We start from the raw sequence: 18737 nt of genomic DNA, 5'->3' as shown, positions 1-18737 counted from the left end.
CCAAAGAGGACAAAAATATCAGATGAAAAGAATCCACAGAATGTCATGCCTGAATGTCTCCAAGGGTTGATTGGGAGTCGGGGGGAATTGAGAAACAGAAAGAAGAGCTAATTAGAAGAGAAAGACAATAAATATTCCCTTTCAGACACATCTGGTTGCAGGCTGGATAGACATCCAACAAGCAACACCCACCACGAGCACACTGAACAATTCACACTGTTTGCAAAGCAGTTTTATTATGACATTGCCATTGTGAAACCTGTATCCAGAAGTAGAATTCACTTGTCGCTCATAGTCCAAAACATTTTGAATAAAAGTATAAATTCCTTGGTGAACACAATATTCTTACAGGCTCTGAAAAGTAGCAGTGCAAGTCCTCTTGGTATGCATCAAACGTGTACTGTTTCCACTTTGCTTTAACAAAATCACGATGGTGATGAAGATATGGCCCCGGCTTTTCGGTTTATGTTGAAGAAAACTAGATCCAGTGGGCATCGTGGGAGCAGTGGTGAACAGTGAGGGGCCTGACCTGGCACACTGTAGATTGGGGCTTCACTGGCCAGAGCTGCAGAGACAACCGAGGCAAAGGAGATTGTATCCTGCAATTGTAGCGCAGTTGGGTTGGCAAGAGCCCCACACTTTGCTTCATAAGCACAACAGCATTTTATTGACTCTTCCTCCTTTTTCTCTGTCTCTTTAGAGGCCCCAGGAATGGACTCAGTGAGAGAAATCCAGATAATAACAGTAACTTACATGTGGACAATGCTTTGACATTTACAAAATACTTTCCCATTTGACATTAACACACTTAAGTATCCCAGTAACCCTCGGATATGGGTGCATTACAGATGGGTGCCCCAAACAGAGAAAAGGAGTGGAAATTAAACCCCGGTCTCATGACCCCTCCAGGTGGGAAAGGGCAGATCTGTGACAGGCTCAGAAGAGTTTGTTCCAGAAATACGTTATTTTTTTCAGACTTCAAGCTGCCCAACCCAGCCAAACCTCTTTCTTTCAAGATTGGCTTCATTTTGTCTTCATTCAACACGTAAAATTTTAAAATATATTCTTTAGATGAAAAAACGTTCCAATGCATTTAAAACTTTTATGTCTCATAATTTATATCTTGTCTATCAGTAAATAGACACATAATTTTATTTAGTTATAATCTGGATCTGCTATTTTTCATTCTACTTTTATCCTCTCATGTTGAACATAGGTCACCAGAAGATGTTTGAGCATACAGCGTGTTTGTAGCATAAGCTCTTATTCTTCTAATATGTTAAAAATAAGGAGAAGGGAAAAAGCAGATAATTTTGTCTTTTTTTCATTTTTTATATTAAAATTATTTTTAAATTTTAAAATGTATAGTCATTTAGATTTGGAAGTCTGTTTAATTTTAAAAAGTATAGTTGTCTGGACCTAAAAGTTCTGTTTCAAAAAATGATTATACACTTAAAGATGAGAATTTGCTTATTATTAGAACATTGTGTTTTAAGGTTTTGATCGTGACAGCCTTAAATTGGCACCTGTTTGCTGCCTGTTCCATTCTAGCCCCTTCTACCATTCCAACAAAAACAGACTAGTAGTTCTTATCTCTCTGTTCCTTATTCCCCCCATTAGAACAAACTATCCCTCAATCAGCCACACAGGGGACCCTTAGCCCCTTGCTACTCAATGTGTGGTTCACAGAACAACAGCATCCCGGGGAGGTTGTTAGAAATGCAAGATCTTGGGCCCGCCCCAGTCCTGCAGAATCAGAATCAGCATTTGGCCAAGATCCCCAGGTGATTCGTATAGGCATTGAAGTTGCTGCAGAGAGCTCCGATTGCAGCGCTGCTCCTCAATTTCAGCTGGGAGCAGGATTCCCCCCAGCTGACTTAATTGGTCTGGGGAATTTTTAAAAGCTCCCAGGTGATTCCAATGTGTAACCAAGGTTGAAACCCACTGGTCTTGATTAACTTCCTCTTTTTATAGACAAGCACAACGAGGCCCAGTGGGTTAGCTACTTGCTCCAGGTTATAAAGCAAATTTGCAAGTAGAACTAGAAAATGGAAGATCATTCTCTGGTTTGGGGCTGCCTCCACTATGTAAGAGCCCACTCCTTCCAAAAGCTGAGGGCTGGGGTTCCAGGCTTGGGACGTGGCATAATCCTTGCCCAGCCCTTTCCATTCACCTGCTCCCCTCTCTCACCAGAGCATGTTTGGCTTTCTGGATGCACTTGAATGCCCACCCTCACAAGCCCGGAAACCATCCTGTGTGGCGTCCTTGCACGTGTCCTTCCCAGCACCCGAGATGGACACTCTCCTGCCCGTCGCCACCTCCCACGGCACCACCTCTCCTTCGACACCGTCTTCCTGATGCAAACCGGAAATGCTTCACCTCTAAGCTCGTGGGTTCTGACATCCCAGTTTCTGCCTCAACTGCCTGTGATCCTCCTCGCCTTCTTGCACCCACTGGATCTGCTCTTGACCACACTCTTCCTCATAGCCCTGAGGTTCTAATGGAATACAGACTGATTCATTTTCATCTTGTCTTTTACTTATTGACTATTTCCACCTGACCCGTCAACCTTTCTCTAATTATATCTTTGTTTTGCTCCTCTCTACTTACCACTACTGCCCCCTGTCGATTGAAATGTTGTACTTTGAAGCCTTGGGGCTGTTTACCAAAGACTCATGGTGCCATAATTTAAAGGAAAAAACAAAACGGCTATAAACGTTCCTATCTTAAATGCAATGCCATGGCTTTGAAACATAAAAACTTGCCATCTAATAACCTGGATATAAATTAGCCAAAAATTTGACTCACGTGCAGTTGGAGATCAAAACAAGCTGACATGCTTTAGGCAACATACATGCTCAAGGCCATAATTAGACAATAACTGCTAAAATATTGAAAGGAAACCAAATTTTACAAACTGATCAATTTAGATTTTAAACAGAAAAAAGGTCAGCCTATGCTAGCAATTTCCCGAGAAGCAATGTTTCAGTGGAAAATACTTGCTACGAGACAAATAAGGTCATTCGACATTAGTTTTACCATAAAATAAACATACTGAAAGATTATACTAAAATCAGAAATTCTACCAAAGATTTTTGAATCACATAAAAATTAATTAATGAGCCTTCAATTATTTACCAACTAAATAACAAGTAAATACAAATTTCAATGTTTGTGTCTGTGTCATTAGATTGTGTCGAAAGAACAGATGGTACAGCAAACTGATACAGAAATATCTTCTGTCAAATTATCTTCAGGACTCTACCAATCCAACATTTGTAAAATTTGAATCCAAGAAAATAATTTAGTATTATTAGGTAAATGTGGGGATTTGGTTTTTTGTGGGTTTTGGTTTTTGGTTTTTTTTTTTTTAGTTTTACCAAGTACTCTGAGAAGTGCTCCACATCACTGGACAGAAGGTCCCTATTTCCAGGTCCTCCCCATCTGCCTGGCACATTCCCAGGACGGATCTGAGGGGCCCCTCTCTCCTTTCCTTCATCTGGTGAGCCGCCGCCTCCAAAGGTCCACCAGGACTGAAAGTTAGCATGAAGCTCTCATTATCACGTAGTTGAGTGGTTTCAAGATGTCACTTCTCTTGGGTACTCTGGCGCTCTGTTTTGTTCCTTTCAGCTCTTCTTCTGTCTTGCTGTCTCAGGGTCTGAAATTCTCTCTCTGCTTAGCAGGGGGACTAGCGGGGACCCCTCCCGGCCCCTGCCACCTTCTAGCCTGGCAGTTCACGCTGCTTGCAGTCACACTCATCTCTTCACTGCTCCCACCATATTTTGCATGGCTTAGTCAACTCAATTTTTTTTTTATTTTAAAAATTAGCTAGCAATTACTCATATCACTATGAAAGAAGGCAAAGTTGCAGGCAGATTTATTATAATACTTTTCCAAGGAGCAGAATTACTTCTCTTATACTCAATGAAATGAAAGTAAATACTGTAGCAAGAAAATTATTTTTAAACAATATTCATTATTTAACAGTAATTAATAAGAAACTAGTCTAACAAATAAGAATGGTTAAATAAATTGTGATATAATCATATGGTAGAATACTCTACAACTATTAAAAATCATGCTTTTGAAGATTAATGACAAAGGAAAGTTGCACGATAAAAATTAATATATTATGTACGATATTATCTGACTCTGTAAAATAAAATACAAAGGAAATGCTAATAATGGCTATTTCTGGGTTATGAGATTATAGATAATTTTTAATCTTTCTTTACATATAGTTTCTGTGTTTTTAAACTTTTTACAATGAACATATATTACTCTTGTAATGAGAAAAAAATATACACATAAAATAAACTATTGATTCTCTAGTGTCCATTTTAATAAGTCCAATTTTAAAAAGAATATCACCAAAAGCTTATCTTTCATGAAAAAATCATACCATCTCTAACGATGATATATGATACAGTACAGCATTTTATGATACACTATGACCCTGTGTCAACGAGGTTACTTATGCCTGTTATGACACTGGTTTATCTTGCCTGATATAATATTGACTTATCTATAAAACAACTCCAGTGTAACAGAGAGACTTCCCTGTCTGAAAACCAGCAAGACTTATTTAAGGGGCATTAAAGGATAAGACCTAATTAGCCCTTTCTAAAAATCAGTAGCATGATTCAGTATAAAAGTTCAAAGCAAAACTAGTTCAAAGCGACTTCCACAGAAATAGCAGCAGAAACATAAAATGGACCTCGGAGATCACAAAAACAAAGCTTCCAGTGTAATTCAGACCTGTTTGCTTTTGCATCTATTAGTAGTTTTTAAAACTACCAATTCAAAGAAATTACAGCACATCTAAAGAAAGAATGAAAGTGCTGTCACTCTTCATTGAACGAGTTATTATTTCATCCTTATTCTCTCAGGAAAGGTCATTTCATTCATTCCAAGGTCTGCTCAAAAATAAAAGGGTGTATAATCAAATTAATCATAATATTGCTCATAATAAGCAATTTTTCCTCTTTTCCAACACCTACAGCCACTTCAGTAGGCTGCATTTCACAATTGCTCTATATGCTTCCTGAAGAGTCCAGCATCTCAGGATTCATGTTTATTTTTCCGCAAACATTTAACAAAAGTCTCCCACACAAGGCCCTCAACAGGATGTCAGTGAGACAAAGCCCTCAAGAACCCAGGGTTTAGAGAGAGCCTCAAAAGTCATACAAAGTATAAATTTCCATAATTTGCTCTCTAAGTATATCATTCACCAGATATGTAAATTAACGTTAGCAGTATTGGATAGAAACACTGCTTTTAAAAGGAACATTCCAGCCTAGGGCCCTCTGTCATCTTTCCTATATTCTGCCATCTTCTTTTTCATGGGAAACTTGATTCAACAGAGGTGTGGCCCTTAGGCAGTGTCATGGGAGTTGAAAGATGGTTATTTGGGACTTAACTTTTTATTCTAACGCTTGCAATTACTACTTCAAGAAAAACATTAAATTTAGGAATGGGTGCACATGAAACTATTCCTAATCTTGTCATTCAAATTTCTGGGCAAATATGGCATTGGTATGGTTACCACTTTTTATCCTTTCATTGCAGCATGTGTTACAGAAATTATGGTACCTGTCAGATTTTAATACCCAAAAAGAGAACAAATTCAGGCACTATTCACATTATTCAATATTTTACAATCACCTCTGCCCATTTCAAAACCTCTGTTATTCTAAGCACAGAGGCTCACGCCTGTAATTCCAACATTTTGGGAGGCCGAGGCAGAAGGATCCCTTGAGGCCAAGAGTTTGAGATCAGCCTGGGAAACATAGCGAGACCTCCTTTGCACAAAGAATTAAAAAATTGGCATAGCAGCTTGCACCTGTAGTCCCAGCTACTCAGGAGGCTGAGGCAGGAGGATCACTTGAGCCCAGGAGTTCAGGGCTGCAATGAGCTGTGATCACACCACTGCACTCCAGCCTGGGTGACAGAGAGAGACCTCGCCTCTAACAACAACAACAACAACAACAACAACAACAACAAAAACCTGTCATAAGCCACAAAAAAAAGTTGTCTAAAAGTCAGATGTGTGAAATTCATAGTTTTACAACACTGAAAGGTGCAAATGGTTAACGGCTGATATGTGCGCATAATTATTTCAAAACAAATGAATAGGAAAATGTTCAGAACTATTTGTAACTTCTTCTGCCTTTCTTTGAGTAGTAAAAAATAAGAGAAAGAGAAATAATAAAAGCAAAAAATAGAAAAGCTATGAAAGCCAGTAAAGACTTCCGGGTGTGAAAAAAGCCACACTCAGTACACACGGTGAATTCTTCTGGACAAAATCTTCCCTGAGATTTGAGGCCCGGGAAACCATTGTTGTCAATAATTGTCCTATAATGTTTCACGGACGGTTTGGGCTCAAACTGATTTGCCGCGTAACGATAGAGGCCAAACTTCGGAGCTGTGCGATCATTAAACGAATAAACAAAGTATCCACAAACATTGATGCCATCCAGTATGGAGGCTGGAAAAACAAAAGGGCAGGGGAGTAGTTATTAAAATAGTTGGCACACAACACACCACTTTTACATAACCTTTGTGCATCTGGGAAATTTTCAATACCATTTAATAAAACTTCAGGCTCAATTAGATCTAATCAGAAAAGGCTTCTTTTTTCAGAGACAAATAGGCAAATATCAAGACCAATGCTGAGCTCCATTCAACAGCTGGTTTTACATTATTAAACCTACTGTGATGCACTTGTGTTAAATCTTTATGTACGTGAAGCAGAGATGGAAGACGGGAGAGTCACGCTTTTGTAGATCCAGAGCAGGTGCTAGAGAGCTCCGGTCTTCCACTTCTAGCTAAACGGCTTAATCACCAGGAAAAATACTAGCTATCTCTCAGACTGTTTCAGTGTGGCACGGAATGGATAGGACTTGGTTCTGAGGGTGACAGTGTGTGTTTCTGTGGGAGAGTTTAATCAGAGTTTGATCGGGTATCGCGCCCTCTGGTGACATAACCTTCAAGAGGTTGCTGATTCAGGGGCTCCTTACCTTTCAGAGCTTCGTTTACGTAATTCTGTATATAATACATCCTCAGCTGGTCTTGCTCCACATGGAGACTGTCGTCAATGCCGCTGGATATGATGTACATGGGGAGGTCCCCGTATTTGAACTTGAGCCAGTTCAGCACTTTGCGTAACCCCCAGGGCACTACCGCCACCTGGCTGGGAGAGTTGAGCCAGGTGATGTCGGTCATCTCTTGCACTTCTAGGTAATCATTGTATTTCACTGGGTCTTCTTTTTCCCAGTCCACAAGGATGGTGGTGTAATGGCTGAAAGCCAAGAAGTCAAAAGTGCCCCGGATTAGCTTTTTTTCGTCTTCGGTGAAATAAGGCAGCAGGAAATTGTTTCTCTGGCTCAGCCAGGCCCTCATCACACGCGGGTAGTCTCCGGAGCCGAAAATGGGCTCGGCCAGCCAGCCGATGTCAAATTCCAACACTCTCTCCGCCACTTCTTTGTCCTTTTGGGAGAAAGGGCAGGCGGGCTCTATCCAGTCGGCCTGCAGGGCTATGGATATCTCGCCTTTCTGCGCGTGCCTGAACCTCTCGTCGTACAGGCGCCAGGCCAAGGCGTGGGCCTTCAGGAGGTTGTGGCCGGCGCTGTAGGTCATGTTCCGCGTGTACGGCTCGTTCATCGTGATCCAAAACCGGACGTGGCGGCCGAGCTCTTCGAAGCACAGCCTGGCGTAGTCTGCGAACGCCAGGGCGGTGCGCGGGTTCTCCCAGGCGCCCTGCCTGGCCAGCGGGGGCGGCAGTCCCTGGTGCGGGGCCGCGGGCTGCCACAGCGCCACCACCGGGGTGATGTTGGCGCGGACGAGCTCGCTGACCACGCAGCGGTAGAAGCGCAGCACCGTGCGGTTCACCTGCGACTGGTTGCCCAGCGGGAGGATGAGGGCCCAGTCCAGGGAGAAGTGAAAATGCGTGACGTGCGTGTCCTGCAGTAAGGCGATCTGGGGCCGGATGGCAGCGAAGTCAACACAGTAGGATTTCCTCCTCTTGGTCACCGCCCCGTCCACTTTAATAAGCCTCTTACTGTGGTGTACGTCCCACAGGTAAACATTCGTGTCGGTAAACTGAGACAGAGTGGTGTCCACCTGCAAAGGGGTGGCGTAAACATTAGCGTCACCTGGACAGTTCTGAAGAAGTAACTCAATGTAATTATTTCAACAAAACTAGCAAACAAGGCGAACAAACATAGGAACCTTCCTAGCTGAGAATTTAAACTATTTTTCATGAATTGTAAGTTCCTTAGGAAGAAGACATTCTACTTTTGTTGCATACACATTTGTTTTACACAAGCTTCTCTCTAAATCTTCAACTGTTGCTTTAAGGTAAAAAAGAAAAATCTGTATTTGTTTGGTCACTTCAGGTGATGAGCGCTGATGATTCTCGTGCACCCGTAGTCTGGATTAAGCAAGCAGAGGATTTTTGGATGTTTTTCTTTTAATATAAGAACTCACTAATGGTATGAGACTTTCAAATTAAAAAAAAAAAAAATCTAGACAAAAACAGAAAAATCTTGAAATCTGAGTTAGAGTCAGAAAATAAAACAATGTTTATAATTAAATTATACTTAACATCAGATTCTAAATTGAGGTTTTCTCTAGGTAGAGGAAGTGCCAAATAAACAAAACCCTTGCCTTTTTTTGGCTTTAGGGTCAATGACAGAACTTAACAAATTATTTCTGACTGACAGTAGAAAGTCTGAGAAAGAATGTTGGAATAAAGAACAACTTTGTCATCTACGCCTAGTGGGATTTTTTTACATACTTTTTATATTTCCTAAATTATTTTTCTGTAACAATGATGATAACAATAGTTCTCTATCATATGATATAAAAGCCTTCAAAATGAAAATGGGTATTTAGGAAAAGTGGGCAAATTATAAAATCAGAATGACAAAATTCTCCCTCCACGTGTAAGCCATGGGGGTGAGAAGCTGTAACAGGGTTTTTTTTGCATTTTACAGGCCTGTCGCAAATGCACTGCTATTTCTCTGGGGGGGTAAGTGCTGTGTTTATAAAGGAAAGTAATAAAAAAACAGCGTGTCAGAGGGAAATTGCTTTTTCTGGAGAATTGTCCCTTGTAGAACGCCCACGCATGCATTCCCCCTAATGCTATCAGAAGTGTTTTTCCACTGTGATGCACCCACAAATCTTGTTTCCTCAGCTTCACAAGAGAAAATATTTGCATGCTTGTTTGAAGTAAGTGTTCAGAGCTTGAAGAAATTGTTTGGATTATTTTGAGCTGACAAAATTCGTGACTTTTTTACCATAATTGTTCCAAAACGACAGCTTTTATTCAACCCATCTGAAAACAAATGTGAGAGACTAGGTATAATTTCTGCGGGGGGTGGGGGGGGGCAGGAATCTGTTTCTTAAAAATGCAGGACATTTAGAAGTGAGTGTTTAGGCAGAATTAGAACCTAACCTCCATTAATTCGTTAACTTAGTTTTTACTAAAAAATGAAATAATAAAGGTGGACCTTTCAGAAGGAATGGGCATAAAGCATGTATTTAGTATGTTATGGAAGAAACTTTCTCCTAACAGGGACCAATGTTAAAGAAGCTCTATATCCTCACTATGTAGCATGTTCTGTATTTATATTAACTGTCAGCATTAGGGGTTATGGGAAAACAAACCTGTCAGCTGGGAAATTGGGTCCCAGTAAAGTGACAGTCTATGTGAACGGTCCTAAGGCCAGACTTCAGACAGGATGTGTGCTTAATGGGAAGTTATTTTTAAAGGTGTTCAGGTGAAATGCATGCCTCAAATATTGAGTTTGAAATACCAGCCAGGAGGGAAAAGATGAATTTCGGTGACTTAAAAATAACTTTTCGGGACTTTAATATAACATCTTAAAAGCATAGAGTACTGCTTGTGAAGGAAGACCCACGCACCTCAGAACTGACATAACCAAGAACTTACTTTTACTATGCCAATCAGGAAGCTAGCTTGGGAAGGGCGCTGCCAGCGTCATACAAAACCCAAGGTGAAAACCAGAAGTAGAAAATAGCAATCGCAGCCTTTCCCCCACCAGAGAGCTTCCAGAGAAGTTCACGTCTGCTGTGGGTTAGAGGGACTTAATTTTGTGTTTTGGGGCCTCTGCCCAGGAGGGGACTGAGGCAGTCTGCCAGGTGGAGGGGTGGGGACTCTGAGCTGATGACCTGAGAGGGTGACCTGAGAGAGGTGGTCCTGGGCTGCTGAGTGGCTGGCCTTAGATCAGATTCCAAAGCAATTGCTTCTAGGGTGTAGGACAATGAATTCTCTCCCCATCTCCCTCCCTATTCACTGCCACACTTGCTTCTCCCTCGAGGAAATAGAATGTACTCTTAACACTTCCTCGCTCCCAGTTCTCAGAGCCAGCACACAGCCCTCCAATACCCCTCTCTTGCCTGTGTTCCTTCCCACTGTCTGCACAGAGACGCTGGCTGTGAGCTTCTCCACACACAGAGGGCTGAACTGCCAGACTCAGGCTGCTGTCATAGATCAGGGCAGGGCATGAGCCCCTCACTGGCAAGGCACAACGTCCAGCAGGGAATGGGCAGAAGGTGAAGAGATAGAATAAGGACCAAGGACCAACCGTCCACCGCCAGCCCCAATTAACAGGAAGAGAAAGCAAAACCTGCAGGAGTGTTCTTCCTTCCTTCTTGCCTCCCTCCCTCACCTTCTGCCACCTCAGATCCTGCCTGAACCCCATCGTGGCTCCCACTTTGAGGAGAGAAGTTAGGATAAAGAGATTCCAAACCGCAGAGGTCTGGGCGAGAAGGAGCAAGATGGAGCAGGGGAAACCCCGCGCTGAGCAGGATGGAGCTACAGAGGCTTTCTCCTGCGCTCGGACACCCTTGCTAACACGGCAGTCCTCAGTTGCTCACATGTAAGGAGGGGATTTAAGTCCAAGGCTGCCTCTAAAATGACCTGGATGGTCTGAAAAAGGCATAAGAATAATCCAAACCAGCAAGAAAAGTATTAAGGGTAGAGTTGATTAATTTCCTTATAAATAAAAGATCTCAATTTTATATGTACAAGAAAACAACCCGTTTCAAATAGAAGGCCTTTCCTCAGATCCAAGCGTTCTTCCAAATACTTCTTTCAATGTTGCGAACTGTAGAAACAATGAATTGGCTTCAAGAACCCAACATGCTAAAGCTGCTTGTTGATGGATACTGGTATTTTCACATTCAGACTATTCAGCGGCATCCCCTCCCCGCCTCGTGTACTTACCACCATGTCCCGTCTCTCCATCTCGTCTCCATCATTTGCTCTCAACAGACTCCCTTTCTCCTATGAAAGCAGGGGTCAGCCTCCCATCTCAGTGCGCCCTTGCCCGCTCCCCCCTTAACCGAGCTACCCCGGCCACGAACACCGGGCTCTGTAGCACTAGACATCCAACAAGTGCTTACTAAGCTATTCAATCAAACTCTGGAAAACAAGTCCGTTTAAAATTAGGGGAATGAAAGAGAATATCCGGGGCGGGGTTCACTACAGCATAGATGCTCGATCAATATCGGTTGATCATTTTGAATAATTTCTGTACCGTTTCCTTAACTATTGTTAAAAAGGACATTCTAACCAGGGAATCTTTGGAGCAAGGGTTTTCTTTCTCGAGGAATTTCTGCAAGTTTTTGCGAGGTCCACAGTTAGGCCTCAGGAGGGCTCAGCCTAATGCTCCTGCCTCAATCTTAGCAGCTCCACTGATAGCCACTTCAGAGTTCTGTCCTATATCTTATTTATGGAAAAACTCAACTGCTTTTAAAAGGATGGAAAATTGCAGTACTGACACAAGAGTGTTTCATCTTTTTTACTGACTTATCTCTTACCAGATCTTAATTATTCATATTTTTAATATATTTCCCTTTGGATCTATCTAACTTAAAGTGCGAGGCGAAGATCGGAAGATTTGGGGAGAGGAGGGTGCAGCGTTGCAAATCGTGCACTTAGTGAGCTCGTTAAGGACGGACGATGTGCCATGACTGCCAGCCTAATGAGAAAGCGCCACTTGCTAGTGACAGGGCTCGGGAGACTGTTGGTTGATGTTGTCAGCTGACTTACTTGAATGTAGTTGTCAACAATTCCCCAAGCAAAGTCACAGGGAAATGTCCCTTCTAGGGGTTGGTTTTCAGGTAAAGGAGGGAAGCCATTTTTCTCTATCAGCTTTTGGTAGAACAAGGCTGAAGACTTCGGCAGCAACTTCTTATCCTGGCTTAGAAAGTCGACATAGAAGAGTCCACGCCTGATGCTGTAACCTCTGTGCCACTCGAAACCATCCATGAGGGACCAGGCCGTGTACCCGATGACATCGACCCCATCCAGCCTGATGGCTGCAAAGGCGAGAGAGGACAAGAGCAACGTGACCCTCCACTGGGCACTCGCCTCACAGTGCAAGAGCACCTGAGGGTTTCACTACTTAAAGAAACAAAGTATGTATAATGCTTCTTGTTTGGTAAACCAGTGATTTTTCTTATTGACAAAAGGCTCTAATCAAATCTAAATAACTCTCCAATAAATATCCTCACAGATAAATAGGCTTATCTCCAATAGGTTATTTTGGATTTCCGAGCACCTTGAGGGGACAGTTCCTTACTGCTAACCTATGCTTCACAGGTCTGGGACGATGTCTCACTTTCCAGCCTAGGCACCTACCAATGTGCATAACACAATAAATAAAGGCTTTAAAAGCATGAACAATTTATTATTTTCTCTAGAAAATGTGAATATCCTTTTTTCTTTAAAGAGTGTTTTATTCAGCCCAAACAATAAGAATTGGAAAAATACTTATAGAAAGCTAGATATACTGGGATTCATTTTATTCTCAATTTAATCTGAAAATCTAGATTAGTTAGCTCTGAAAGTTAAATAATTGCAAACATTATAACCCCGTTTGTCATTTACAAATGAGTTTTAAAAATTAATTTAAGTTCCCCAAGGCCCTAAATGAGAAAGGTGTTACGTGAATGCATTCCTGCTATTGCCAAAACAGATTTCTACATTATGATTAAAAAGTATAAATTCGCATAGTTTATGATAGATACTCTTAAAGATTGTTTTCCAGTGGATTTTAGCAGGAAATGAGAATTTCACCTGCAATCATACCTTTTAAGGTTTCCATTATGAACTTTTTGAGGTAATACATATACTTGGCATCATCTCTCTCGGTGGTCCCTGAGACAAACCAGCCATTTTCCACAATAAATATTGGAGGGTGGTTGTATTCAAAGTCAATCCAGGAGAGCAGTTGCCTCAGGCTGGGAGATTCTAATTGGCGGAACTTCATGTGAGGGTCCAATAGCTGAAAACTCAAGGTGGGTCCAAAGGACAGAGCAAAAAAGTCCGCCGTTCCCTTGATTAATTTTTTCTCAGATTCAGTAAAAGCAGGCAGAAGAGATGAAAGGTTATTCTTCATGCTCTCGGGATAGTCACCATCAATAAATATGGGTTTGGCAAACCAGCCAAGTACAAAGTCAAGAGATTTCTGACATTCTTTGATGTTGTGGTCAGTCATTCTTCGAGGATGGATCCAGTGGGAGCTCAGGGCCATGGACACCTGGCCTCCTTGAGTGGGACGGAAAGAAGTATTGTAGAGATGCCAGATTTTGGCATGAGCCTATGAAGAGAAAAACCACAGTAAATTTATCTCGGATCGGGAGGAGAAATGCAATACATATTTGAATCCCCAGCTCTAGTTATATCTGTTTCTCATCAAGCTTAACATAATGACTAACCCCACAATGTAAAAATCAGCTGGAACTAATAAATTATTTCATCAAAGGTAGGTCACCCCACAGTGAGCAGCTACCATGACTAGAGTTATTGCCATTGTTTTTTTTACAGTCAGTGGAAAAATGTCAGTTTCTTGGGTTGAGTGTGTAGTTATCCATATTTTGAAAAGTTAATGAAATAAGTATTTATCATAATACCTTACTATTTAATTGACTTTGGATTAGGTACTTTTTAATTTATGGGTTCTGTGAAAATAACCAATCCCTCATCTGTGATCACACCAGGAATTTCTAAGTAGGATTATGTTTTTTATCCTTGGAGACTGGGAGTTTTCAAATTGACTTAAGTTGTTGGAGTCAACTTAATATTTCATAGTCATCTCTTATGGCTAAAATCCTAACCCGTGTCCTCACAATCTTCATTCTTCCATAAGAAGAACAAGCACAATAAATTAATAAACCAACTCCACTATCTGGCCTTGGCCTGCGCTCCAGAACTCAGGGATAGAGCTGGCTTTCCCACCCCAGTGACCTGGGCTGCCAGGTCTAAGCCAAGAACAAACAGCAGCTAAAACAGCTGTGAGGAACTCACATGCCACAGTCAGGACTCAGCTGGAGTTTCCCACAGCAATGAAAAGGACTGGGCGTCCACGAAACCAACTTTGTACTCCCATAAATTCTTACTGACTTCTGATATCTTATTTTCATTTGTTCCTTTTTTATTTACAAAGACTAGTGAAGATTATAGGGGTTTTTTTCTCCCCTACTTGAATTGAGTGTCTCTTTACCTTCGAATTCCTTGATTTACTCTCCCTATTTTTCTACAAATACAAGGGTTGTTTATTAGTCTTTTATTCCCCTACTATGTCCTTTTTGGAAGCTCTATTCTAATTCTCTGTTTGAGTCTGTCTATTCTCCAAGATGATCATGCCAATTTTCATCCCACTCCCAGGGCCTGAAGAAACCCTTTTGTTCAGTGAGCCAAAGAGCCTCTTCGTATATCCTCAGCATTCCTCCCGTGGTGCATTTCAGAACAGGCATCCAAGAACAGCCTCATCAACATTCTTATGAGTTCAGCCAAACATTTCAACGGAATAAGATAGTTTATGGCTAACATTTCTTTTTAGTTTCTTAGTGTATATCTACTGTGTTTCATTTCACTGAACGTGCTTTTTCATGACCTGAAACAGCTATCTGCATGCTGAGAGGAAAATGGAGAATAAAATGTTGATCAAATCAATAGTGGCATTTGCCCATGTGATCCAAGAAACCAGGGACTTACTGGTGGCCGCTGCTGCCAGCTTTGTGGTATCTCCCATGCTCCTCTACCCTCCTCACCACCACCTCCATCCCTCCCTTCCCCATTGACAGGCAATCTCATACTGTTGTTTAACAGTTAAACAGAAAAGCGAGGGAGCAGTCCTGGCTGGTACTCAAGGTATTCCTTGGCGTTTAGGACCATAGCACGGTCCTAATTTGGCCCAATTTGAGTCCTATGGACAGTCACATTCTAAATCTAACAGAGATATCCAAGTGCTGGGTAAGGACAGCAGTGGGTCAGGCCAGACCGGGAGCCACGCAGGTAGGTGAAGTCATGCAATAGAATTGTTTATAATCATGGACCACTTTTCCAACCTTGAGGACTCTGCATGGCTCTGCAGAGGTTCAGCAAGGAAAAGATAAATGACCTGGGCTGTAGGGGAGGGCACACGTAGCCTCTGATGCCAGATAAAGTTCCTGCTCCATCACCTTTCAGTTGGGTGCCTTTGGCCACATTACTTAACCTGGGCAGGCAAACCTGACTTTCCTGTGCCTCTCACTGGGCTGTTTTGAGGATTAAATGAGATAATTTATGTAAAATTCAGAACACAGAGTTTACATTGGTAGGGTCTCCATAAATGTTTCTTCCTTCTCTCCCTAAAGGATAAGCAGACCAAAAGGGAAGAACACTGCAGGGAAAGGAAACACCACCTGCTAAGAAATTCAGCCTATAGCAGTGAAGAGATGTAATGATAAAACCTAGGGTGTGGTTGGAGTAGAAGAGACTTCTGTTTGGATTCCCAACTCCTCTGTCTATGACCAGTTTGAGCCTCAGTTACTTCTTTGTACAAATGGGAATAACAACTATTCTCCCACAGGGACGGTGTCAGGATTAAATGACATAATGTAAGTGAAAGAGTCTATTAAGTAGTTGATTATTTTAGAGAAGGACAAATTTGCAGCATTGGAAAGCATCTTAGATATCATTTGGCTGAACTACTCACCCCACTCCAAACCCCTCTTGGATCTGTTATTTGCTCCCTGCTGTGGCCCAGCATGGTGGTCATTCCATGTATGGCATCTTTGCCAAGAAATCTCCCCAGCCCCACCCAACCTGCCACACTGAGCTGTATGTCCTTCCTCTGGGCACCGAGAACCTTAGACATAATTCTTTCACACCATTTACTACACAAAATGAGGCACGTCTCTCCCCAGACTGAGCTCCCTGAAGAGTTCCTTCAGCCCCTCCCTGGCACACAGAGGCCCCCACTGTCTGTTAAATTGAATTCAACTCTGCTTCATCACCTCCTCATGATGCAATTCATTCCATTTGCAGATGGTAGATTTGAGAAATCAAATACTATGAGGCAGAGTGTAGGAAAGGTCACCATTTAGGATGTCGCAACAACCAGCAATGATTAATGAATAGGAAGATGATTATGTAATGTCTTGTCTTTATTTTTAATTATTTCAGGTATGTATATTTTGTAAGCTTGTTGTCTTAAGATTGAGATTTAATAAAGCTGTTGACAAGGACTCAGGGAAATAATTGACTGTATGGGCAAGAATGTTCATCTAAATACTATTTCTAATAGCCAAACAATGAAAACAACTGAAATGTCCAATATTCAAATACATTTACAACCATGTATGTTGTAATGCATCATGGTATAACTGAAGAAATGCTACTATTCAGACATGATAAATAATGCAAAAGAGTATCTATTAGCATGCAAAAATATTTCTAAAATGCTAAGTGAACGAAAAAAACTCAGGTTATAAAACAGCAAGCAGAGTTTAATAAAATTTGATGTGGAAGAATTTGTAACTTGTTAAAAGAAGGTTTATAGCAGGATTGTGGGTGGTATAATTCTCTTCCTTTTCCCTGTCTATATATTTTTTTCATTTCTTATCATAAACATGTATTGCTCTAGAGATTAAAAAATTAAAATTCACAAAAGGAAAATGGTTCAAAGCAGTTGGATGGCATGCCCTGTTTGCTGGTTATTAGAAATCCCTGCTCTAACTGACCCCTGCCTTCCTAAACTTGACCTATAGTCTCTGCCTCAAATTCAAGTTGCTGGCACATTGCACCCTGCTTAAACTTCTGAGTTTCTCTGGGCTTCCACATTTTTATAGAGGTAGCTCTCTGAGGTATTTAATATATTTTACCTATTTCCAATCCCCCACCCTCACACCCACTTCAAAACTCAGTTTAGACAGTACCACCTCCAAGAAGCCTTCCCAGACATCCTCCGTCTCCCCAGCCTTAGTTAAGTATGCCTTCTGTGTTTACATAGCTGACCTCTATCAAAGACCATAAGCATATATTATTGCATTTATTTAAGTGTCTAGATTTTAGGTTCTTCAAAGGCATCGATTGGGCCTTTTGTCTCTCTATCCTCAGGGTGTCTCTCTATCCTCTCTATTCTAGCAGGATGTCTGGGCCAGAGTAAGTATTCAACAAACAGATATGGAGGAATGAAGGCTGGCAGTTAAGTACTGCCTCATAGTATTTGATTTCTCAAATCTACCACTGAACAGAAGTGATGAGAGTGGTGGGGGCCAAACCCTGATCAGAGAGTCTGGAACAGAAGCAAACATTTTCCAAGGCCAAAGCAGGAAAACCCATAAGATATCCTGGTTCTGTTTTACTTCCAAGATCATAAAAAACAGAACTTTAAGGTACATACCATGAAAATAATGAATTGAAAGGAATTTGACATATTAGCCCTCTGAGAATAGTACTGTATCATCTCACAATGTGCTAATGATCCAATTTGGGGTAAAAGTCGTCCTGGTGTGTGATGCCCTCCTCGCTTCCTTCCTTGCCTTGACTTGGATTTTGAAATATGAGGTCTGAAAACTCTAGGGAAAAAAAGGAATCTGGAATTCCTTCCTACCAATCAGCTAGTAACCCCAAAATTTTGGAAGTCAAGGAAAATATTCTGAATTTTATACAGCATATGGTGAATCTCATGTCCACTTCCGGTCCCGCCCTGGGTCATATTCCAGGCATGGGTGAAGAAAATGAAGCCCAGGCAACACACAGCAGTATTGCTGAACTAAAAAGGCAGGAGTCAAAGAAAGGTGAGGACTGCTAAAGCAAGTCAACATCCTGGGGAGCAGCTGCACAGAGGAAGGGCCCAGAAGTCTGCCTGGAGATTTCCTGAGGGTACTTGGTTGTACATGCACAGGACAAGATTATGTGAGGCTTAGCAAGGAGAAGCTGCCATAGGTCTGGGAGCTGAATACCAAAGGTTGTCCAGGCTAGGAAACATTGCAATCCCATGGAGCCAGAGTAGAGAAACAAGGCTGAGCACCTCAGGCATTCAGCTGAAACTAAGAAAAGTCATTACTTGAGAAGTGAGGACAAAACTGGAATAGACCAGCTCTAACAAAGACTAAATCCAAGCTTGCCAAGATTGAGCAGATCTTCTGATAATTTAACTTCCTGGCATAACTAAACACAACACAAAGTCAGGAAAATGAAGCTTTTGATTATGAAAAAAAAGTATTCGAAATCAACAGAAGCCAAGATATCCCAGATTTTAGAATTAGCAGAGGACTTTAAAATAGCTACCATAAATATATTCAAGGATTTCAAAGAAAAGATAGATATAATGAACAAATGGGAAATAACAACAGAGAAACAGAAACCAAAATAAATAAATAAATAAAAATTCTAGAACTGAAAAGTAAAACAAATGAAATTTAAAAATTTTTGAATG

General features: G+C 41.4%; 1 protein-coding gene across 1 annotated transcript in view; it reads right to left on the bottom strand.

Moving 5' to 3' along the window:
• Positions 1 to 5306: 5306 nt before the first annotated feature.
• Positions 5307 to 18737, bottom strand: part of KL (klotho) — a 59517-nt gene continuing 46086 nt past the window's right edge. Inside the window, exons 5-9 of the mRNA XM_012642129.1 lie at positions 13121 to 13631; positions 12080 to 12348; positions 7020 to 8121; positions 6008 to 6487; positions 5307 to 5684 (exon numbers count right to left, since the gene is read on the bottom strand). Of these exons, the coding sequence (XP_012497583.1) occupies positions 6150 to 6487; positions 7020 to 8121; positions 12080 to 12348; positions 13121 to 13631 (2220 nt within the window). The 3' untranslated portion in view covers positions 5307 to 5684; positions 6008 to 6149. The remainder of the gene's footprint in view (positions 5685 to 6007; positions 6488 to 7019; positions 8122 to 12079; positions 12349 to 13120; positions 13632 to 18737) is intronic.

This window comes from Propithecus coquereli, unplaced genomic scaffold (assembly GCF_000956105.1).
Source record: "Propithecus coquereli isolate 6110/MARCELLA unplaced genomic scaffold, Pcoq_1.0 Scaffold175, whole genome shotgun sequence".
NCBI lineage: Eukaryota > Metazoa > Chordata > Mammalia > Primates > Indriidae > Propithecus > Propithecus coquereli.
The sequence above is the reverse complement of the archived record's forward strand: the minus strand, read 5'-3'. Positions and strand labels throughout refer to the sequence as shown.